General features: G+C 43.8%; 2 protein-coding genes and 1 long non-coding RNA gene across 6 annotated transcripts; 2 read left to right on the top strand and 1 right to left on the bottom strand.

Moving 5' to 3' along the window:
- Nucleotides 1-2,084: 2,084 nt before the first annotated feature.
- LOC120949420 (uncharacterized) lies at nt 2,085-16,000 on the bottom strand. Of its 4 annotated transcripts, none has more exons than XM_040366705.2 (5): nt 15,834-16,000; nt 12,677-14,365; nt 9,053-9,151; nt 8,853-8,923; nt 2,085-6,994 (listed from the first exon to the last, which is right to left on the bottom strand). In XM_040366705.2, the coding sequence occupies exons 2-5, from the start codon at nt 13,079-13,081 to the stop codon at nt 5,602-5,604; spliced, it is 1,968 nt and encodes a 655-aa protein (XP_040222639.2). In that variant the 5' UTR covers nt 13,082-14,365; nt 15,834-16,000; the 3' UTR covers nt 2,085-5,601. The 4 variants fall into 4 exon arrangements, with proteins under 4 accessions (XP_040222639.2, XP_040222640.2, XP_040222641.2 ...); XM_040366706.2 differs by lacking the exon at nt 15,834-16,000 and adding an exon at nt 15,664-15,827; XM_040366707.2 differs by lacking the exon at nt 15,834-16,000 and adding an exon at nt 15,511-15,657.
- Nucleotides 16,001-20,365: 4,365 nt separating this feature from the next.
- Nucleotides 20,366-20,881, top strand: LOC125906528 (basic salivary proline-rich protein 4-like). The gene has a single exon (XM_049605637.1). The coding sequence runs from the start codon at nt 20,422-20,424 to the stop codon at nt 20,767-20,769; it is 348 nt and encodes a 115-aa protein (XP_049461594.1). The 5' UTR covers nt 20,366-20,421; the 3' UTR covers nt 20,770-20,881.
- Nucleotides 20,882-21,898: 1,017 nt separating this feature from the next.
- LOC120951053 (uncharacterized) lies at nt 21,899-22,262 on the top strand. The gene is made up of 2 exons (XR_005751170.2): nt 21,899-21,996; nt 22,142-22,262. It is a non-coding gene; the product is annotated as an uncharacterized LOC120951053 (long non-coding RNA).
- Nucleotides 22,263-24,634: the final 2,372 nt, after the last annotated feature.

Raw genomic sequence — 24,634 nt, 5'->3', positions numbered from 1 at the left:
AAAAAAAACTGAACAATGTCAACTAACCTTGTTCCCTCAACGACGAAAGCATCTGTTTGTTATTTCTGTTTATTTGAAAAACAATGGACTTATAGAGAACGAAGATCGTAATCAGGTAGAGAAGTTCTGCTAGGCACGATTGTTTCTCTGGATAACGTTTTACGCAGCGATATCTTCATGGACATCTAGAGCAGCAATCGAACTTCTTAGACCCTCTAACTCATGTATCACACACTGATATCTACGAGGCAGGTATTATTTTAGCAGAGATGCCGCAAGCCACGATATCTTGATTGTTTGAATACATGGTTAATGTGGGCATGTGATTCCTGATGCCCTAATGATTTGATGCTGATGTTCATCAAGGAACCCATTCAAAAGGAACAGAAAATAAGAGAGGTTATATGTAGCCGAATATGAATCAAATAAAGTCCACAAACAACGTTCTCCATGTTTTTGCTGGTTTTGTATCAAAAATCATGAACCAGCAAAAACTGGTATAGGGGGCCTTCACGATTCTAGTTAGTTTTTTGTATGGAGTTTGACAGTTGGAGGCTGAAATCATGTAAACACTCCATACAAAACCACACAAAAAACTAGCCTGCAATTTTTAGTCCAGATTATTCTAGCCTCAAAGCTAGAATTAGATTCGAGTACCTGCTGGAAAACACGGGTTTGTTTACATTTATCCCAAGGTGCATTAAAGAGATCAGGTGATGCAATATAGAATCAAAGTGTATGTATTCCAGGTGGTCTCATAGCATTTTTTTATAACCAATTTTGAGTATCACTTTTTAACGGAACGAGTGAAAACTTTTGCTCAAACGAGCTTTCTGGAGGCTTGACGAATACTTAAAACACTCTTACAATCTTCATTCAGAAGCAGAAGCGATAAAAATCAGCCTTCTAAATTCATACACCTTGGGATAAGCCCACCTGTATATTATACTCACTTAGATAGCTGCTCGAAAACTGATATACAATGCAAACAGCTGACAGGCTAAAATTTCAGCCCACGAACTTAAAACGGAAAGGGCCCCATAGATGGAATGAAAACAAATTCTTCCCGTTATTCCAATCGATTCTACATATCTTATCTACCACCAGTTTTTGAGAAGATTTCAAAAATTCTCTTCAAAATATCCCAAACCAAACAGTTGAGTACAAAAATGAACAGGTCTTGCATGAAATTGTACTACGAAGATACCCATTATAAGAAGATTATAGATCAATGTGACGTTGTCATGTAGGAAATTGAACTCAGCAGCTCCTACCTTTTAAAAAAAAAAACTGTTCCTAATATCACCTAATAACACGTTGGCATAATAGCCTATACTTTCAGTTTGTAAAGCACTAAATATGAATAGATAAATCTTATAGTTCAGAACACAGTAACAATCTGAATAGATGGAGAGTGAGAAAACTACTGTTATAATGAACCCGCACGTGTGCACTTACTCCTTTCTGTCCACATTCTGCCAGTTGATGTCTAATAAACTACGCTTGCAGTTAACTAATGATACGGTTGCTGGTTGCCACACCGTTTAGCGCGTGAACTTTATAACGCAAGATTTAAATAAACTTTGATCTAAAGGAATGACATCCGCTATCGTGTCTATATGCACAGATGCGCTATTGGCACTTGTCTCGCCATATCGCAATAATCAACGACTCTCAACTAGCTCTATAAAACGAACCCTTCCTAGATGGAACCCAAACATTAGTTGTTACAGATCAAGTCAGATCAAGTTGTTACGTACCTGTTGTAAAATGAAGTTCCTTACAATCGCGCTACTGGTGTGCCTGCTTTCCGTTGTGTGTTGCGAAGAAGCTAGTACCGCAGCAGAGAAGGAGCAGGCGACTACCGAAGCTTCCGACTCGGAGGAAGCCGCCGAACAGCCGAACGTAGAAAAAGACGACAGCCCGAAGGACAAGCCAGACATCGACCCGGTCAACTTTCTTGTGGATGTGATCAAAAACGGGATGAAACATGCTTCCGGCTTCCGCGATGCGATCAGCGTGTTGCCCTTCTCGTTTTCAGGCTGAATTTTCGGATTCTTCTTGCAAAAATCAGGAACAACGCATGAAAAATACAAGCTGCTTCTCAGCGTGAATACTTGACAGTGGATGTTTGTTTGTTTTTTTTTGTTGCTGTTTTTTTTGCTTTCCATTCTGTTTTATAATTTAAACGCCCTAGTAGGACAGATTTGATGATCATACGAAAAAACTAGACACAAAAAACATACTGAGTGCGCGAGTTACATACATACATACACAAACCCACACGCACACCTTGAACGGGTATTTTGATAAACCGCACCACTTTTCAGTGCGTGCTGTGTGCGGGTTTTGTTGCCTTTTTTTCTGCAAAATTAATTACTCCATATGTACTGGGCTCGGGAAGGGGGAGGCGTGTGCCAAAACCCAAGAGAGCAAAAACACGTGGCATATCCGAAAAAGGGATTGGGGTTTCTTCCTCCTCCATTACGGAAATGCAACCTGTGCACATTAGCTAATTGGGCGCGGTTTTGATATTGCGCGCTGAAATATATCTAAACAATTATGTGATTTAAAAAAAAACACTACACTGCATTACACCAAAGAAAAGACCCACTCACGACGCACACAACACACACTCACACGCACCGTTCTTCTTTGCTATCGCTGTCCGGGATAGCCGGGAAATTAAATAAATACTTTTTGCGCCTCTCTGCTCGCAGTGCACACTCTGCTCGATCACCTTATCACTTGCCGTTAGCTTCAACTGTTCTGTCGTTCTCGCCTGAGCATGAGACAGAGAGAGAGCGAGGAAGGAAAATAATGCTACCCTAATCTGTACTAAACTGACGATACTATGTTAGTACGCTTGCCAACGATCCATTTTGCTAACTGTTCCCATTAAACCTAGCCGGGATAGAAATAGTAAGTGAGGAATGAATGAGCCTATTCATAATAATGAATTTGCCAATGTAGAGGGCATTGTGTAACGTTCTTTTCCCTCGTCTGTTCAAGATTCCTCTCAAAACAGAATCAGAAGTCGAGAGAGAGAGAGAGCAAAACTAAATTCGATCGTCTTCGATCGCTACCCTCAAAAAGGTCGTCAAATCGGTTTGAGATCTCGGTTCACGTCTTTCATTGTGGAGCCTGCAGGGGAAAAGCATACATCTCCGTGGGTTATAAAGATTATCGCACTACTCTCTACAGCTAACAAGTACGAAGAAGGAACAAATAGATTGTTTATGTGTGAGTGTTTGTGTTGTTGGATGTGTGTGTTGGCTATCCTAGCTTTTTGTAAATTATTCCGCTCGCTTAAATCACTAAACCGAATCAGTACGGAAACTGTTGCCATATACACGTATATATAAGTATAAAAAACGCACAAACTAAGCATATATAAGATCACGTGCGACCGGTTACGCGCACCCGGTTCGGCAGAGTTTGCTAAAATTGTTTGTTTTTTATGTTTAAAAATCAGTACGATCAAAGGTGCGGAATACTTTTCGCTTATGTTTAACTGTCCCATCTGTACGCGTTGCGTTTCATTGCCGCTCTCTGCTAAACTAACCTTGTCTTGTATTCGACTGCACTGTCAATACGCTACGGGATCAGTGCGAACGCCTAACAATGGTCCTGCGTGCAAAACGGTACGTAGACTAGCCCCGATGGATATATTTTTCCTACTTCGCACTGGAAGTGTTCGAACCTTCCCTTTGCCTAGCTGTACTGCACGCAGCGCTACTTCCTACCTAGCTCTAACTACTAATACAAGAGAGTGAGAGAGCACCGTTCCATTCCGCAGTCTCGTAGTAACCCAAAGTCAAACCCAAATGTTGTTGAACCGAGCATACGTGTGTTCTTAGCTGTTTTGACTAAAGCAACAACAAAAAAATGGCAGCATGTTGTATTGCGCGCCCTAAGCGGCGTTGGTTCGATCTCTTTGTATCTGTTTATGTGTGTGTGTGTGTGTGTGTGTGTGTGTGTGTGTGTGTTTGTGTGTGTGTTTGTGTGTGTGTGTGTGTGTGTGTGTGTGTGTGTGTGTGTAAGTGTCTATGTCTGTGAGGTGTTTTAAATAGCTTAAAGAGAGTATCTTTTTCACAAAATGTTACCATATAGTATATGTAATGTATACCGTACGCAATAGAAAAGATAGCCTTCCAGTCCGGTCCCGTTTGTGTATGAGATAGCCCGAACGATGGAATAAGAAGTAGAAAATGTGCACCGTCGTAAAATGGCTCTATCCTCTTTTTCCTACATTCTTTCTGTGCCCATAACGAGAACGATCGATCGATAATAGCAATGTACTTTATAACACGCATTTACACACCAGCCTGAGGTCCTCGCTACTGTTCGCTTTCTGCTGCATCGACATCTTCTTCTTGCCCTTTTTAAACATTTTTTTTCCATTTCCGCATACCTACATTACCTTCCTCTTCCGCAAAATTGACAACACTGCTATGCACATTAACAGCCGCTCATCAGCGTGTTATGCTTCTGCTGACTATCGTATCACTCCACTGCTGCAGAACCACAATCTCTCAACAAGCACCGTGCTGTGGCGGCCGCCAGACAACCGCGCGTTTGAATTTCATACTAAATTTCACACAATAGTGTGCGCTTATTTATGCTACCGCACCATGCGGGGGTTCGGGACTGCTGCCTGACTACGGGAAGCCAATGGTTTTAAAAGCAATACTGCTAGCTGCTTTCCGCTCTACATGCGAGCGAGCATTAATACATGTTTATATCTCTCTCCTTGCTTGCCTACCAATGGATATGCGGTAGTGTGTTTCATGCAAAAAAGAGACACACACACACATACACTAGTGTCATTTGTCTAAGCATCCCTACAGCAAAAGCACTGCGAAAGGTAGCTTACGACGCTGTGGGTCGCAACTCGCTGGTACAAAAGTTTCGTTTCCTATTCCTGCCGTGCGTTTAAAATCGATTGTTGATAAGTCTACTGTATCCGATCCCTTTTAGCCAAAGGGGGGAAAGAGAGTTCAGATGGCAGTAGCGTTTGGGGGGGGGGGGCTTGAAGCTTCTCCGTACATCGGCATGATTGATGGCGATGAATTTGGATGAAGCTAATACATACTACTCTGCAGGGAGGAGCTTTACTGCATGATCATGGTACCAAACTTGGGTGCAAATAAAAATGCTGCCCATTGCGGAAACAATTACAACACGCACGCATTCTTCTATGACGGTGAAGATGATGACTGAAATGCTGCTGCAGCGATATACTTGCACACTTTTCGCTATTTTTTTTAATCGTTTTTCCCTTCGTGCGACTGCTATTTACATACCACAAACATTCCCACACATACACATACACACACCTATGCACCTCAACACACACACCCATACACGGCCCCCTGTATCCAAATTACACAGCTGAATGTGCGGATGGTGTGTGAATCGAATCGGATAATACTAAAATCGTCAATAACCATCAATCAACACTCATTGTTTTTCTCTTGCCCACCGTCCGAAGAAGGAGAGGAAAGGGGGGGTAGGAAGGGTCCTGCCCAGCCGAAAATATCACATGCCACAGGGTCTGCCCCTCGCACTCATGCGTACGTTGTGCGCCCCCCACCGCCCTTATTTTGCCGCGATCGTGGCCGCACTGGTGGTTTCGTGGATTTCACCATCGCTGCCGCCTCCACCATTGCTGGCATTATTGCTACCACCGTCCAGATGGTACGCACCACCGTGCTGATGGGTACGGTGGTTAGCTAAACCGTGCGACGGCAAAGCATCCGGCATGTTGTCCTGCAGCTTGGCCTCGGTTGGCCCGGTCGATGCGGCCCCGGTAGCTGCCGGCGTGGCCGGTGCGGAGGTAGCGGAAGATAGCCCAGCCGGTAGCACACTGGCCACCAACACCGGGGCGGGAGGTTGTTTGGTTGGTGTGGTGGACGGGTCCTTCTTGCTGGAGGCGGTGTCCGACGCCGCCGCTGCCGACGACGATTTGTTGCGGCGGAAAAAGTTAAGCCCACTCTTTTTGCTGCCCGTTTTGGCCGCCTTCGGGGTGGGCGGTTCGGGCGCACCCTGGGCACTGTCAGTGGTCGGGGCGGAAGACACGGGAGCGGCTGGTTCGCTGCCACCGTTCACGGTCGGTTTCTCGCCAGCCTGACTGCCGGCGCTTAGCTGTGCGTTGTTGGCAGTGTTGTTGTTAGCACCACTGCTACTATTGCTGTTAGTAGTAGTGCTGCTGCTGCTGCTGCTGCTGCTAGAGCTGCTTTTCGACGAGCGAAACATAGGAAAAAAGGTGTGCCCCGAGGAGCTTTTCGTCGATTCTTTTGCAGGCACCGGTGCGGGCGTTGCGCTGGCTGCTGCTGCTGCGGCCGACGTCGGGGGATTCGTCGGTGACGTTTGTGGCACGGTTGGAGTAGATGAAGCGGAAGAAGACGAGGTCAGTGTGGAGTTCGCGTTACCGTCCGCGTTAGGCAGTGTCGTTCCGTTGCTACCGTTGCTCGCCGACAGTCGCAGGCTTTCCGCTTCCTTCGAGAGAAACTCGTCCAGCATGGCGTAGCAGCTGGATCCGTTCAGCGGCGAGCCATCGGTACCGTTAGCACCGTCCGTAGCGGAGAGCGTTGAGATCGGTTCAATACTGGTCAGTATGGAGGAGTTGCTGTGGTTGTTGTGAGTAATTGCACTTTGTTGTTGTTGTTGTTGTTGATGATGATAAGGGTAATGATGTTGCTGCTGCTGCTGGCCAGTTGATAATGGAAAACGGCCTTGCTGGTCGGGTGTGTTTGGAAGCTGATCGTACTGTTGCTGATATTGCAGCTGCTGCTGATGCTGCTGCTGGTGGTGATGTTGCTGTATCGTCTGCTCGTAGCTGGGTGCACTGTCCGGGCCGAACTCGGTGTACACGACTAGATTCTCGGGCGGCCCGTTGTCCGAGCGGCCCTTATCGCGGCACGCCTGTACCGCACTCCACACGTCTTTCAGCTCGCCGGACAGGTCGCGGTCCTTGAGTATTTCAGGTTTTCTAAAATGGGAATTGAATTGAAAAGAATTAATTGTTGAATGCAGATTATTAGAAGTAAGTTAAATAAAAATGGCAAATTTTTGTTGACAATTGCAATTGGTTGCTTTTAATAAATTATTAAGCGTGGAAATGGCAGGGCGCTGAATCGCAATTCCAAGAAGTCAAAATCTTCCCAAGGCTTACACTTCTTAGTTCAGTGAACGCTTGAGGGACCTGCTATCGGTCCTGGAACTGATATCGAATCCATACCAGTCCTGGAAATGATTCCAAAGCAAAAGCGATCATGAAATTGATCACGAATATTCCCCAAGCTCAGGAAACAGTCGCATATCTGTACAGGTCCCGGAACTGATCGTTAACTTGCAGACGTTGCTTCTAAATTTTGGCTCTAACGTATTTTAGTCTTTAAGACACCAATTTTTGACAGCGTCTCACTATTATCGCCTCTACGACATACATTTTTGACAGTTCGTATCAATAATTGTCTCTAAGGCGTCAATTTTTGACTGTCTATTGTTATGCTGTCTATGACAATTGACTATTGTTATGCTTACAACATTTAATCCAATATCTGAAACTGTATGTTCCAAAATTATTTAATTTGGAAGGAATGAAAGGCATTAATAATATAATTGATAGAATTTGAATTTGAGCCATTATTATGCCAAATTTTGTAACTTTTAATGGAGTGAAAAACGTTGGCATGTATTTCCAGGTATAAACAATGGCTTTAGACTTCATAAAATTTGTTTTTGTGAAGTAAAATTACTGTTGTCACAAATTAGTTCAAATATCTTTTAAATTTATCTTCCATCATTCCTAAAAGAATGAAAAAATGTTGACTTACAGACAAAAATATGTGCGCTAGAGTCAATAATTGATGCCTTAGAGGCAAAAATTGATGCACTCTGCCAAAAATTGGTACCTTTAGGTCGTTTTAAACCTTGCGTGAAAAAGAACGTGATATTTACATTGAATATTTATCAGAATATGACTCATCGCACACCAAAAAAAAGGATATTCAATTGAAATAATAAATTAAATACATTTCCTTGCGATTCCCCGTAGACCAATTGTTTTTTCACCGTGAATAAAATGAGAAATCACAAAGAAATGCATTTAATTTATTATTTTTTTTTATAATCAAGATAGTTGGGGAATTGAAAATCCTTTCTTTTGATGTACGATGAACCATATTCTGATAAATATTTATTGAAATGTCGGACTTTAGAGCCAACATTTGGCAGGTGTCTGCTGCATAACTTATTGTAGAAATCAAGTAAACTTTGTAATGACAATACTGATGAACGATAATAAAGACAAATACAACATTAGTTACTGGCCATCCAAAATGTATAGTAAATCGAAAAGTCTCTTTCTTATGGGAAGTGAACTTCATATGAAGAAAATTGGACTCTATAGCACCATTTTTGGACAGGCTCCTTGGAAATTCCTATTGGATTTGTCCAATAATGGTGGAATAGAGTTCAATTCTCGTTGCATTAATTCCATTTCACTTAAGAAAAAGTCATTAAAGTGTCCCACAGCTATGAGAACTCCTGAAAAACCCGGTATCTTTCTACAAATGTTTGCTTCAACAGTTAAAGCAATCTTTTTATTACAAAAAAAATATCAAAAAAATGTGGTCCACTGGAAGAACCACTCGATTCTCTAACCAATGGAAAGCTTCCTGCTCCTTCATAACTAAAAGCGCAAAAGGTTCTCGAAACATTCCACTCCAGAAGTGCAGCCATAAAAAGATGACTGCTCATACATTACTCCCACCATCCTTCTCCCCATCCCACACTACATCCCCGAGCAGCAAGCACGTCGAGGGTGGTGGTGCACCACTACTCACCTCGACAGATGCAAAGAAGGATTCATGGCTTCCACAAACTCGCACATCAAATCGACCAGATTCATTCGTTCCTAAAATAAACAAAAACAGAAAGGAAGAGATGTACCAAACCACAATGAGTCTCGGTGGCGTCGTCGTCGTCGTTGCACATAAAAGCCGGCAGCGGCGTGCTGTTTGCTTTATGCGATATGTATATTTACCGGTGTGTCGGGGCATTTACGACCGGCCTTCTTCAGCACCTCCGGGCTGGCCATTACGGCGTAGACGAGCGGTGGCGCTTTCGGGCTGCCGGGTGGAATCTGCGAATTAAAATACAAAAAAAGAAGAAAAATAAGCGTCGAGTAAGAAGAAAGCCACAAGAGCGGCACACTTTCAGCGTACGAGCGCAACAACAAAAGTGCCGATCGGTGTGCGTTTTTTTGGTTCATTTGTTTCCCTCGGGGCACGGGAAAGGCAACATGATGTCCCTTGCGGCATGGCCCGAAAGCAGACAGCGCACAGCACACCGGTCGGTCAGTACACCTCGAGCTTTCATCAACGTTGCGGTTGCTCCCTCTCTTGCTGTTCCCCCAAAAAAGTCCACCAAAGCATAAGCATCATAACTTTACACAGCATTAAATTTCACTTTTATCTACCTCGATCTGTTTTCCCTACCGTGGAGAGTGCTCTCGCTTCTTCACGTTACTCGCAAAAGTGTCTTACTGCTTCTTTTGTCTCTAATAAAACATCCAACTCGGTCGGCTTTTCTCTGTTCAAGCTGCCCGCTCCCCGCGCTTACTTCCAGATTGTGTGTGTCATTTTCATTTCATTTTCCTCATTTCTCCATACTGCACACACGCACATTCCTTCCTTTCCAGCCGCGCACGGCCGTTTATTCAATTTTCAGTTGGCTACTTCCACACCCCGCCACCGGTTTGGTCTGGTGGCCACCTTTGCATGACCAATTGTTGCGCTCTTTTGCGGCGTGGTGGGGTCTCGTTTTTTTTCTTGTCATTTCCTCACAAGCATAATTACAAAGATACAATTTGGCACCCACTCAGTGGAAGAAAGAAGACTCGAATCAGTTCCAGTACAGCTTGCTTTTTCGACCACCGAACGATCGCGCGGTTGATTTTCTTCGGTTCGTTCGTTTGACTTCGAACGGAATTGACGGATACAATGACGCACAGAAGGGGATTATGATGGTGGCGCCCTACAGCGGGTGTTAATTTCTTTGTTTGTAAACTAATTTACAAATTACACAAAACATTCAATTATGTTATTTTGAAATCGGAAAAGGTAATTACAATGCATTATGCAAAGCTTAACAAAAACAGAGGGATTTAAATAAAAAAGGAAAATTTCGCAGGAACGACCAATTAATCTATACTGAATATGTAAATATATGTATCATTTGTCGATTTTTTATGTTAATAGCAGAAACTTTTAATTAAAATATCATAATAAACCCCATTTTTGCCAACCATCAAGAGTAATTAGAATGTTTAGAGAAAAAAAAACGCGGAAGCTTCAATCAGCAGCAGTAATTAAAATTTCGATTCAACACCTTTCCTTCTCCTCCTCCTTCTCCTCCTCCTCCTCTTCGCGATTCGTGTCCGATGTGAGTGGTGTTTGCGTCTTAATGCGATGCGTCCTACTCTCTAATTCATCCGTGTCCATGCTAAATGGTGGCTCGAGAAAGTTTTATATATCGAAGTGCCGTTGTTGTTGAGGCGCAAAACTTCCTGCGAAACAGCACACGAAATCAACTATCTACGTTCGATTAAACTTTTTCCACTTGCTGTCTCTCTGGTGATGGCGTTCTGCGTCGTTTTTTCGCCATTGCATTTCATAATTAACTTGATGTACCAGCCACGCTTTATGTAACTAAGCGTTCGGTGCGAAATTACCTTTTACTCACTCACGCGCTGTAGGGTGTGGTGTTTGGTAAGAAAAAAAAATCGAAATTCATCATTAGTACAGCTCGATACGCTTTTACTTGCAGCATCTCTGCGTATTAGCGCAGCCAACGACAAAGAAGATCTTTGTTGCAAGATGCTCGCGTAACCTAACAGGGCGCGTTCGTTGATTGTCTAGGTCAGGGGTTGGCAAGTTTGTTAACGTTTGAATATAGTGCTGAGTTTAATCAATTCTATATTACATATTACTCCCAATTGCAACGAGAAATGTCAAGCTTTCAAATTCAATTTATTCCACACTGTATTTAATATTTGTGGAAAATAAAAATGAAATGGTCATGTTTTAACAGAGATGCCTGTTATTATTACTGCAAGCTTTAAGGCGTTCGCCGTGGGAAGGCTTCTAGTTTGGCTAAAAATCTCAATCCATATTTAACTAAAAACATGTCACTAAAAGTTCATACGAAAATCAATTAGTGTCGTTACCAGTGCTGCAAAATGTCTCTGTCTATATCATCTATATCATCTATATCATCTGACTGAAACAAAAGCCATGCCAGCGTCACGTACTCAATTGTGATAATCAGAGGTGATACTCAAAACGATTGGTGTCACCAGTGCATGTTTCGTGACATTTTTGGTGTAACCAATGCATGCTTCGTGACACCAACGCTTGGTCAGTCACTATGTCATGACTTGATCAGTTCTGTACAATGTCACTGACATAGTCATGAAACAAAATAATATCAGCGTCACAAGCTCTACTGTGATAATCAAAGATGATGCTCAAACCGTTGTTGCGACCATCACATGCTTGGTGACATTGTGTGCAACCAACTCTTGGTCGGTGATCATCCCGATCTGCTTGGGACCACACGCCAAGTATATTGCAAGAATGTCGTGAATATCACCGACAGAAAATGTCATGACCAAGTGAGTGATCAAGAGTTGGGTGCTAAAAAAATGTCATCAATAATGTGATTGGACCACTGAGAGTCTAACCACTGAGCATCTCAGTTATGTACGTGAGCTGATTTGAGCTTCGTTTAAGTGGCAGCATTGTTCATAGTCAGAAAAAGCTGTGATTATGCTTGTGATGATCATGCATTAAGCTTAGCTTGTCAGTCAGAGTATCGCGGTTAACTCAAGCACTCGCATGTCATGTTCGGCATGACATGACGTACTTTCAATGAGTATCAGCAATGAGCATCAAGCTACCAAGGATATGTTCATTGTTTTCGTTGGTGAATATCTCGTGATGATCATGACATTTTGCAGCCCTGGCCGTAAATTAAAATTAGTCTAACGTCGAACTGTACCACACAAATACTCTCGTTGTCACCTATTTTGGTCTTTAAGGCACCAATGTTTCAATGTAAGTCAATGGCTATATTTACAAAGTTTAACGTTTAAGTTTAATGTCTGAACATGTCTGAACTCCTTTATGGACAGTTAAAAAAATAATCATTTAATAGCACGAATAACTCATAAATCGAAATTACTTTAAAAATAACCTTGATTGGCCATTTCTTACGAGTAAGAAAATACACCAGCTTTACCAAAAATATAAAAAATGTTACAAATAACCACCAAGGAAGCAAAAACTAGTAAAAAAATGCTTCCCAAAGTTTACTTAAAATGACATTAAAGCTTGCCCTACTGTCCCGCTTGCAGCCAGCGCGTGCCGACCACTGCACCAACCGGCAACAAAACCCACGTGTGACGTCGTGCGCGCTGCTTCCTTCCGGGGTATTCCCTCTTACCCATTGGCGCACTGATTTCTCCACTTCTTTGTCCATCCCAATGCCAAAGTGCCTTTTTTGTTGTTGGTATCGTTGTTCCACCGAAATGATGCTCATAAATCAATACACACACACACACACACACTCGTCGTCCCGCTTTCCACTCCGCTTTCCCCAGGCTTACCTTGCCCACTTTCATGCCCCCGTACAGTGGTATCGGTGCGTCCGGATTGTCCGGGTTGGCGATACGCGTCCAGCTGAGCACGTTGATGAACACCTCCTTCCCGTCCAGCGTCCGCTCCTTGATGCACATGTGCGGCTGGGGCGGATTCTTGAACGTTCTCGAGGCGCGCGATCGCCGATGGGGGAAATTGTTCGGTATGCCATCGATGGTCAGATCCTGCTGCTGCTGCTGTTGCTGTTGATGGTTTGGTTGTTGGTTTTGCATACCACCACCACCGCCAGCACCGCCCCCGATGTAATTCTGGTACTCGACCGGATGATGGTTCGGACCGTTCTGCAGCGGAAAGTCGTGCTTGGGCGAGCCGTTCTGCCGGATTGCGGTCCCGAAATCCGGCGCTGCATTCATCGTGCCCGGGTAAACCAGCCTGACCGTGGTTGTGGTGTGGTGGAAGGAATAAAGGTCGGGAGAGGGGAAGGGCGACTGGGAACAATCAAACTAGCACACTCGAGCTCGCACCACACACGGAATAGCACCACACATAGAATCGATATAGCACGCGGAGGAGCGTCCTCACCCGGGGGGTCACCTTTTTAGCGTTTCGGCTGCTCGGTTTGGCTGGCACATTCGCAATAAAAACGCACACCAACTCGATTCGTGCGAGCTTTTTGCACACCCACTACACTGGCGCGTGGATTTGCTTTATCGATAAGTTTAGGGCACCACACGGCCGATGTCTTCTTCTATGCCACGCGCGCTGTACAAGACCACCGCCAGCAGCGCACTATGAGTGAACTGAAACTGCGGGTTTTCTTTTCCACTGACTCGCAGACACACAAAAGACAAGAAAGCTGGTCCTCCCTGAGCTGCTACACACACACACACACACACACTCACACGGCTTCACACACAAAGGATGCAACGGTGGTATGCCCCGTGCAACAAAGAATCTGCAATCTAGAATGCACCGGCGCGCGGCTGCCACGACGGACGATGGAAAGGAGTGGAAGAACAAGAGTTTCGCGACACCAGCACCGCCCCACCAGCACCAGACAGCAGTCTCGCTCACCACATCACATCGGCATGTGCCCGCACACTTTCACACTCTCTGGCCAGCGCACCGCACCACGTGTGCATCTTTTGCCCTCAAACCCCCGGCTGCGCGGTTTTGTCCCCTCCTAACGCGCCACTTCTGTCTGTGTCTGTGTTTGCTTGCGAATGTATAAGGATGTAAACTCTTCTTAGCGGTATTGCTACACTGCTTTCATCCGATTTCCGGTCGCCCACCAGCTCAAGCCACGGCGTTGTTTCTTTTGCTCTTTTTGCGTTCGCGCGTGATCGTTCGTTTCTAATCACGACCAACCGGGGCGGTCACCGTCGGGTACGGTAATGTAATAAAACTGCATTCTTCGCCGACGGGTCGAGCAAACACTCTGGGTGTGTGTGTCTGGCAAGTCTGTCTGTGTCGATACTCGAACGTTCGAGGAAGCTGCAGCGCATGTAGTAGGCGAGTAGCGAGGGTGCGTAAATGTTGTCTTTCCTTTTGATGCTCTGCTTCTGCCACTCAGCTCAACGGGAAGACAACAAGCACAGCACAGAGCAAATGGGGGGGGGGGGGGGCGGGGTTGGGGTCCACAGGTGCATCCGCCAGAGTTTCGCTCCGACACACAGATGATTTCCGTTCGGGTGAAGCTAGAAAACAAGAAAAAACAAGAAAACAAAGAAAAAATAGATGAAAATGTGCGTCATTTTTCCACGCCGCTTGCTCTCCCTCATCAATGTGTGTGTATGTGCATGTCTCTAGAAGCATAAACTTATGTTGCAACTATTTTGGGAGCATTTGTTTACTCGCTCCTACTGTGCGCGACATGCATTAGACACATGTACACACACAGACATACAGATACACACACATACAAATACACCTGATTCCTCCCTTCGGCTAGAGCCACCACCGAAAACGCCCACACCTCTACCTGACCGGAAAAACAACAAACCAACACCGCAGCGTGCTGTATTCGGGAGGAAAATTCATCACCCCCGTCCTTCCGCTACCTTCTACCTCGATTTTCCACCACCCCTTATGGGTGCGCTTTATTCCTACAGTGTGAGTGGAAAGGGACAAAATAGGGAGACAGGCGGGCGGTGTGAGTGAAACGGAAACACAACAAATCGAACCAGACGGGTGCGATCTAGTGCGTTAGAGCGGTGTCGCCGGCTGTTGCCCGCGACTTTCTTGACGGTGTTGGTAGTGTTTGTATTATGTTGCCATCACTAGCCACACACACACGCACACACAGCTCCTCATCGGAGGAGCCTTTGAGTTTTTGCTGCCTCTGCTGGAACTCTTTTGCTGAATGGTTCTATCGGGCTAGGAGAGAGGGAGAGGCAAAAAACATAACTTTTTTTTTCTTCTCCCCTTCCTTCAATGATGGATTGTGTGCTTTTCCAAACGACGCAATCTGCACATCCGTTTGAACATTTTCACAGCCTCCCCCCAACCCAACCTTGTCCCACTACACACACACGCTAGCGATGGAAGAATGTCTCCGGTGAAATACCGGAGGGAGAAAGTTATGCGACGATGATTATGCTGCCTGTGGGCTGTTTTGCCTGCGGGAAGCGGGTGAATGTGTGAATGTGCTCCAGTGCTAGGCCATTTCCGTGGGCCAACACAACCACCGCAGCCAGCAGCTTGCCACTCAAAAGCAAGAAAAAAAAAACACTACAAAGAAGCACGGCAGCAATTTTGCACCCTTTCCCCTTTACTCCTTCAACACACACCTCGCACCAAACCCCTTTTGCGATGGGGCGTATCGCACCGGGGACAATGTTACCATTCGATCAGTTTCTTACAGCACAATTAAGGCCCGATTAAGGCGTTTGCACAGGTTTGGGTCTGCTGCTGCTGCTGACGATGATGTGTTATTGGAGCGACACGCGTTGAAATGGGAAAAACATAATTTGTGCACACACTCACACACACACACCTCGAGCCCAACGGGAAGAAGCAACGGGCGACAACCACACGACAGCGACAGTCACCTACGGGGCACACCAACAAAAATGCCACTCTGTCTTCTTTGCTTTTTCTTCTTCCGCAAGGGGTGTTCGAAGTCTTGGTCGCCGCGTTGTTTTTTTTGTTTTCGCCAACACTAACCTTTCCGCACGAATTTTCACACTTCCTGGCTGGGTGGTCGGAGAAGCAGCACGGCCCGCTGCACGGTCGGTAGAGATTTCATTTACAATTTTGCTGAACACTTTCCGTGTGCGTGCGTTCGATGGCTGTTTCACGACGAGTGTGTTTTCTTTCGATTTTGTTTTCCACTGCACGGTGGGAAGGGTTTTGCGGACACGCGCTAATGACATTGTGTTGTGAAATCCGCAAAATTGAAGCACGGTGGGAGTGATTTCAAAACGACGAAAATCATTGTCTTAGTCATAGTTCACCCGTTAAACTGGAAACTATTTACTACAAATGAGTTGACATTCATGAGATTGTGTGTACAAATGACTAAAGCACTAACAAAATCTATTAAAGCTATTATTTTGGGAAAATGGTGAAATATTTTCACCTGATGAAATATTTCAGGCCGCAACGACGGAAACTTTACACGATGGATTTAAAATTACCGTTTTGATGATGTGTTCAATTCGATATCATGCAAACTGTTTCTTACAATGCTTTTGTATATTTTTTTGTGTTACTTGGTTGTTCAAAGACAATGAAGGAGCCACAACAACGATGATTCGAACAAACTATACCGCGATCACTCCGTCGTGCAAATTCGTTATGCTCCAGTCGACTTGTTAGGGAGCGCTCTAGAATCTATGGTGTAGGACAACCGTCAAAGACAAACGTATGGCACTCTATGCCCTTTAAACCAGTCAGATGAATTACCATGTTTGACGGGTAACCAAGTGCCATAGATAAAATCCTTGCCGACCAGCCACAAGCAGAGAGGAAGCGTGGTAGACCCAAGTTAACAAGGCAAGATGGGAACCATGAAGAATCATATCGATATAACGATAGCGGATTAGTAGACGAAGGCACAAGACCATAAGCGGTTTCAAACCATTTTGCCGAGGACCAACACCACAAGTAACTATGCCAGGAGACAACAGGATAAGGAAGAAAGCAGGTAGCACCGATGCACACCGGGTTCGATGCATCTCCGGGGTTTGCAGCATAAGTGTACTATTGAGACGTCATTGTTGAAACATTCAACATAATCATGTTTTTCTCGTCAATATCTTTTCTTTTTTTTTCAAAAACTCTGCAGTTTTGATGAGCTTAATTTATTTTATCTTAGAAATCAATACAATGCAAATGCAATACAATGCAGAAAGTCTCACATCGACAACAATGCCACTGATAACAAAGTGTAACAAACTGTTTCAGCTTCTAGCCATCGTATTATCCACGGACAGGACGTACGGGACGTGGTGGTGGTCGGGCTCCTCCTCCCGGCTGGGATCCTCCTTGCGGTCGCGCTGGGGGTCCTTGCGGTCGAGGTCCTCCTTGTGGACGGGCTGGTCCTTCCGGGCGCGGTGGCGGTCGTTGTGGTTTTGGAGGAGTTGGTCTAACAACAGGTGGCCGTTTAATTGGTCCCTTGCTACCAGAGCGTTGTGCTTCAGCCAAACTCATCATCGCTAGGATGGCGAGCAGTACGAAGAAGAGCGTTATCTTCATGTTGATTGAATGTAGCTGTGATTGTAGCTAGATCCGAACTTGACATTAGAGCTACGTTCATACCGTTTTTATAGCAAAATTACTGGAACGCTATCCAAAAGATGATCTACTCTGTGTCTGTTTGCTTGCTAGTTTCCCAAACAAATTTTCAAAAATGAGACTGAAAAGCAAACAAACAACCATAGACCAACCAGATTCTAGAAACTACTAGAGCTATGACGAGACGCAATTCAAGACTAAATAAATAATGTTCAGGAAGAAGCATTCGAAAAACTCGTGTGACGCATGAGAACAACAGTGGCTCCACATCCCTGATGAGGCATTTGATACGACACAGGTGCCGGTGGTTGCAAAACACTTGGCACGAGTTCCGATTTGTTTGTTCATTTTAAGACGCATGTTGTGATACATGTTTTGATGATATGTTGTTCCATGAATATGGTTGAGGTTGTTTTGCAAATGGAGTTAGTTTAACCAGTTGAGTATACTATTCCATGCGTAAATAAATCTTTTATGGATTTGTAAATCTCACTTGGAATGACAAAAGCGTCCTTCAAGGTGAACTAGAATAATCTAGAATCTTACATCTCCTTAGAATCGAATAAAATAGTTTAAAACTAGTTAAACTTATGCGTGCGATGTTCAATATTTCTTTAATGATTTATCACCGACTTAAACCACCCGATATACGACTTACCAGCACAATATACATTTAGTTACAAACCTATCCCCGCAATGATTGAAAAAGCTTACTTTTGATTCAGATTTTAGTAGGAGGTCTTACCGTTAAAATTACGATTCGATCTTCGAAAGGCGAGCGGAGCAAACATTTCTTTTTCCCTCCATTCGCCATCTAATGGATCAATGAACTTCGTACTGTGCATTTCAAAGTCTGATACACCACAAGGTGAACGGCGAAGGAATTAGCGTTGATTGCTGCAGCATCGCCCTACAACAGTAGGCGATGACGGTGTAGGAGATTGCCCACGAAATATGAGCCCCAGGCACAGGGCGAAATTTGGCGCTGCCCTCTATCGACATCCTGCTTTCCATCGGTCAATTTTCGATGCCAATTTCGATCTCTTTCTCTCGGCGATTTATTTTTACCTTTTCCCTTGTTCGGTCGAATCGAACAAGAGTGGCCAATTTTGATTGACGGCTGACCGGTTTTGATCGATCGATTTTTCTCTAATCTGTCAGTGCAGGTTTATCTAACCATTTCCTGTTATCGCTCGGTTGGCCCATGACTAGGGGATGGCTCATGACTAGAAGCTGGGTTAATCAGATTTTTTGGTGATTTGATGCATGCTATTAGTTGATCCAATCTCTTATCATGTTCGCCTTTTCATTATCGATCGGTTATGAAACGGTCGAGCGTTATTAGAATTATTGTGATGCTTAAGTAAAACGCGTTCGTGATAGAGGCGATCACATGTTGCATAAAATAAAAACCACAATGTGTGCAATCACATGAACGATAGATGATTAGAAAACAACGATCGATCATATCCATCTTATGTGTGATCGTTTGTTTGAATGATCGACAAGTAATCGAAACCTCAAAACCTCAACTTTCAAGACGATGACTGACATTGCCATTTCTTTGTACCGTCGTGCGCCCACATCTTTCGTTATTTATGCTTCATTTCTGTTTGAGAAAGTTCAATCTCCATACACCGGTTGTCTCGGTTCGCCCAGGTAAGATAAACCACCGCAATGGGAATTGAAACCAGAACGCACCTCACGCAACCGAAGCACACCTGGTAGGTTCACGGCCTTCCCTGGTAGACCTGGTTTCAATTTCGGGTAAAAGAGCGGTGCAAAAAAACAGCTACTCAACTACAAACAACTGAAAGCTGAAGAAAGTATACGCGTGTGCGGTACGGGGATGGGCAAGACCTTGCATACATTATTCAGCGTTGGCGGTTTGCTGTACCATTTTCATTGCCAACCTACCCGCCCGATTCGAGATCATCCCCTGCGAGACGTGTCGTTTGGCATCGGAAATCGCTTCACTTTCATCTGTCACTGCGGTTCGGTTGAAGGTGGATGATCGCTACGATCATTGGCCACTTACTTCTAACCGGATGGCAACTTGACGCTTTCTGAAGCGGATACGAGATGAAAGAGATGCGCTAGGCTATAGCTTTGGTATGCAAAAGGTGGAAAGGGTGTGAATGTTTGTATTTTACGTGCCATTTTGTACAGATAATGATATGATTTGTGACAGTTGGAGAAACATGACAAAAATGACTCTAAAAGCTGACTCTAAAAACACACATTTCTGTCACTAATTAAAATATGATAATATCAACTCGATAATAACAACTTGTAGCCGGTCTCGTGGTACGGTCGTCTACTCGTACGACTTAACAACATGCCCGTCATGGGTTCAAGCCCCAAAATAGACCGTGCCGCCATGCGTAGGACTGACTATCCTGCTATGGGGGGATAGTCCAAAAGTCACTGAAAGCTAACCTCACAAGTGGTACAGACAGATCTTGACGGACTACGGTTGTTGAGCCAAAAGAAGAAGAAGAACATTAAGTACTTTTCCTTCTACTAAGGTAAATGTTTTTGAAATATCATAAAACTGTTTCAGCTATATTCTTTTGTAAGAACCTGAACCATACCCATGGAACAACCTATCATCAAAACATGTATCATAACATCCGTCTTAAAACGTACAAATAAATCGAAGCCTTTTAGCAAGTGTTTATTTTAACAGTCACTGCTTGTGTCGTATAAAATGCCTCATCAGGGATGTGGAGCCACTGCATGTTTTTCGCATGCGCCACACGAGTTTGCTCTTACGGAACTGTATTTGCTATCTCTTGGGTTGCACCATGCGTTTGTTCTAGCATTTTCTAGCTCTGGTTGGTCTATAGTTGTTTGTTTGCATTTCAGCCTCTGTTTGCTAAACAAATCTTCAAAAATAACAAGCACACAGACACAGAGTAGATCAGTATCCTGTAATTCTGCTATAAAAACGGTATGAGCGTGGTTCTAAAATCAAGTTCGGATCTAGCTACAATCACAGCTACATTCAATCAATATGAAGATTACGCTCTTCTTCGTTCTGCTCGCCATCCTGGCGATGATGAGTTTGGCTGAAGCACAACGCTCTGGTAGCAAGGGACCAATTAAACGGCCGCCTGTTGTTAGACCAACTCCTCCAAAACCACAACGACCCCCACCGCGCCCGGAAGGACCAGCCCGTCCGCAAGGACCACCACAACGACCCCCAGCGCGACCGCAAGGAGCACCGCAAACGCAACGACCCCCAGCGCGACCGCAAGGAGCAGCCCAACCGCAACGACCCCCAGCGCGACCGCAAGGAGGATCCAAGCCGGTAGGAGGAGCCCGGCCACCACCACGTCCAGTACGTCCTATCCGTGGATAATACGATGGCTTGAAGCTGAAACACTTTGTTGTCAGTGATTATTGTAGAAATGAGAAATTCAATGCAAAGAACAATACCGATGTTTCAATAAAGCAAGATCCTCAAAAATGCATGATTTGTTATTTCCACTGTCTTGCTTAATTAGCTGCTGTGCAGTGCAATTTGATATATACAATCAAGCAAGCTTACATCAATAACGAGACTCCAAATGGTGTAGCGGCGTCGACTTTTGCAAATGCCTAAAATGGTTCGAATTCCATTCCTGAAAAGAGGGAACCTTTTGCAAGTACTTAATGGGATGCGGATAAGATAAAAAAAAAACTGATATTTCTATATACCTACGTCCTAAGTTCTCTTTGTCTGCTCAATTACTATGATTCTTACTTTTTATGACGAAATGAATGACAATCTGTTATACAATGATTTTTTAAAGTTATGTTTCAGATTATTGATGCTTAAGTTTCCTTAAGCTTCTATGTGCAATATACGAATATCAGATGAAAGAGGTACGACGGTACTTAACTTTGGAATGCTAAAAGCGGAAAGGGTGCAAATAGGGGTATTTTATACACTATTTGTATATATGATAATATATGATAATGAAAAAAATTATTTTAAATGGTAGAAACCTGTATCAACCACTTTCATTTGCAAAACAACCTCAACCATACATATACATAGAACAAAATGCCATAAAAAATGGATCAAAACATCTGCCTTTAAACGAACTAACAAATTTGAACATCTGAACGGTGTTTCTGTCTTGGATTGCGTCATGCAGTGTTTCTCGTATTTTCTAGCTCCGGTTGGTATATGGTTATTTGTTTGCATTTCAGCAACCAAACAGACACAGAACACATGCTCCTCTAGAAAAAAATACAGTAATTCTGCTATAAAACGTTAGGAACGTGAATGTATTATGAAGTTCAGATCTAGCTACAATCGCAGCTCCATTCAAACAACATGAAAATTACGATATCATTCCTACTGCTCGCCATCTTGGCGTTGATCAGTTTGAGCGAAGCACATCATACAGGTAGCTGGGGAAGTAGTGTTCTTAAATATATTCTTAAAAATAAGAATGTTGTTAGGCCTATTCCTCGAGAATTGATACGTTTCTTTATGTGGTCAAAAAGACCAGTCCGTCCTTAAGGCGGACACTGATCGCAAGGACCACCCTGAGCGTAAATCATCCTCAATCTCAATCCTTTAGTCGAAGGAAGTCCGGTTCGTATTTTAAGTCCTAGTAAAAATCATGTGGGGAGAGTGGACGCGATGAAAACTGTTTTCCCACAAGTCAACTCCCTCACTCCAAACTACTTCAAGGATTTCAACATTTTAAATGATATTCTACTTTGTTTTTCACCTTTAGCAATGAATGTTCCCCCAGCGTCAAACTAATACGTCAGCCAGAGCCATGAGCCAGAGGACAAAGCATTTGCAACACCAATTGGAAAACTTGTATAAAATAAATAAATAATAATAATAATAATTGTGCATACCAAGAGACCAAAAAGTGATAGTGACCAAGGAGTTAGAAATTAAGCTATGGTGGATTTGAGAAAAAGGAACATAAGTGATTTTTTTCTTTATAGTTCTTACAACGGCGATCGATCTGTGGTCCACGCGAAGGATGCAGTCTCGTAAATCAAATCCGCTCAGCACCAGTAATTAACCTTCTCGCTAGTTGCTTCCTCAGATAATTTGAGAGGCCAATGCCATAGAAAGAGTTGAAGAGGAAAAGGGGTGATTTCTTTCGTGATCCGAATATGCGAAAATGAGAATGGTGAAGTTACTCTTAGTAACAAAATCCGAATGGTTTGTTTCTTCAAATTCAGCCCCTTTTATACCCCCGGAAACCCGTATAATTGTAGGTTGTTAGTGTATCCTCTCGGAGGATAAATAGTACTTTAGTGTATGTACACGACCGTTTGCCGAGTGAAGTTCTAATGTGTAAATCAATATTCACCACTCGCGAGATGTTCTTCAATACCTGTCACATTTTGAAGATATTTACATTAATTGTCCAGTTCTTCTTCTACATGATTTCCAAAACATCACAAAGAACTTTTAAGCTCAGTCCAGCTCGACGCATGTTGAAAATCATTCGGAGGAAAGGAACAACCCAAATGTTCGTGCAATTTGTTTAAATTATTGATTTTGACCCACGTTTCAAATATCGAGGGTTTGACACTCCTGTATTGAAACAAACGGCTGCTTTCAAGCAAATCTGAAATGCTGTTTGGCATTCAAGCAAACCACGCTACTTAGCAGCAATTCGAACATGTAACATTTGGTTAGCGTTTGTGGTACAAGTGTTGGAAGTTTTTTTTTTTCCTTTTTGCATCATGATGATGATCTGTTCTCAATGTTTCAAATAAGCTACAATATAGTACGCGAGAAATATGTATCAAACACAGCTTTATTTAGTTCTTATTGGAAGCGTTTAAACAGTTTTTAGTTTTTCACAACTTTTGTGATCCTCTTTCCATGCACAATATGTCTAACGATTGTTTATACTTGCTTCCAAACATACCAGTAGAAAATTAGACATTCTATTAATGATCTGTAATTTTCCACCATAATAAACCGGTTACATATTTACACAGCTCATCTCAATCCATCGAGCGGCAACTCAAACCGGATTCAGTTTGCGAGTGCGCGAGCACGCGGTGGGTTCGTCGCTTACCAGCCCCGCGCAGATGATCGTGCTTCATTCGGGTTTTGAAAGTCAGCGCAAGCACACACGGCCGATCGGTGTGGCAGCGTGGCTAACAAAGTTTCAAATACGCAAGGCAAACGAACGACGAAGGAAAAAAAAAAACAAACGACAACAACAACAACCGATCGCGCGGTGGAAACTTCACGTAAACGCAAACAAACAAGCTGTTGGGCGACTGTTCGGTGTCCTCCCAGCTATGTACACTAAGGTCGAGCGCGGTTCCGTTGTGGGAATAACCCAGTGTGTTGAAGTTTTGTTTCGCTACTAAAATTCCAAGAAAGCTGTTAAATTTGTATGTGTGTGTGTGCATTTGGAGTTGTGTTTTGGTGATAAGATGTACAAAATGTGACTTGAGTGAAGAGTGGCGGGTAGCAGTAGTGTGTTATTAATTTTACAAAAATATCATTCGATCAGCTTTAACTGATCTTAAGTGAGATTGGTAGTTTTATTTCGTTAAGCATTTTCCCCAACAATTTCAAAGTGTGTCGTGTTCAGTGATGATTGCTGATCAATCCTCTGGTTTGTACAGTCACAGCACATGCTCCCAGGCAGCTCCTCATCGAAAGCAAAAGGTGACATTACACCATGTTTGGCAGCGTGTCCACCACCGTCCGTCCCGCGAAGGTGTGTTTCTTCGCGTGTAACCATCGGCGTTGGCTCATCATTGAAAGCATCAAGCAGAAAGGCTGGCGGCTGGCAGATTGTCCACGGCCTTTATGGTCATCTTTCGGCGCTGTGTTGATGGTCAATGCGCCACCGTCGCCCCGTCACACTTGCCACTGCCAGAGGTCGCCTCTTCCGGTGGTGATGATCGCGTAACGCAGCGCTTTTTGTGTTTTGGTAACGTTTCGTTTTGTGGTGCTGTTTCTTCGCGCCAAACAGGTTTCGGTGTCTGTGGCTCCGCTTGGTTGAAGCTGCCATCGGTGGCCAAAGAAAGATGTGATGGTGTGTGCATCATCGAAAAAAAGGCAAACTAAAAATGATTTCTTTTTGCGTTTTTATATAGTTTTGGTGGGTTTGGCTTTTGGACCGTGTCTTCTTTCAAATTTTTGCGCCGCCGGGTGACCGCGTCAACTCAGTGATTCCGTGATGGGCAACCAGGTTGAGGTTGTGGAATGTTTTTTGTTTGAAGGTGATTTTTAT

The sequence above is a fragment of the Anopheles coluzzii genome, chromosome 2 (genome assembly GCF_943734685.1).
Source record: "Anopheles coluzzii chromosome 2, AcolN3, whole genome shotgun sequence".
NCBI lineage: Eukaryota > Metazoa > Arthropoda > Insecta > Diptera > Culicidae > Anopheles > Anopheles coluzzii.
The sequence above is the reverse complement of the archived record's forward strand: the minus strand, read 5'-3'. Positions and strand labels throughout refer to the sequence as shown.

Coding starts and splice junctions, on each gene's coding strand:
- LOC120949420 (XM_040366705.2), bottom strand. CDS start 13,081: ATGAATGCAGCGCCGGATTTCGGGACCGCAATCCGGCAGAACGGCTCG. Junction 8,924..9,052: donor GTAAATGCCCCGACACACCG/GTAAATATACAT, acceptor TGTTTATTTTAG/GAACGAATGAATCTGGTCGA. Junction 6,995..8,852: donor CCTTCTTTGCATCTGTCGAG/GTGAGTAGTGGT, acceptor TTCCCATTTTAG/AAAACCTGAAATACTCAAGG.
- LOC125906528 (XM_049605637.1), top strand. CDS start 20,422: ATGAAGATTACGCTCTTCTTCGTTCTGCTCGCCATCCTGGCGATGATG.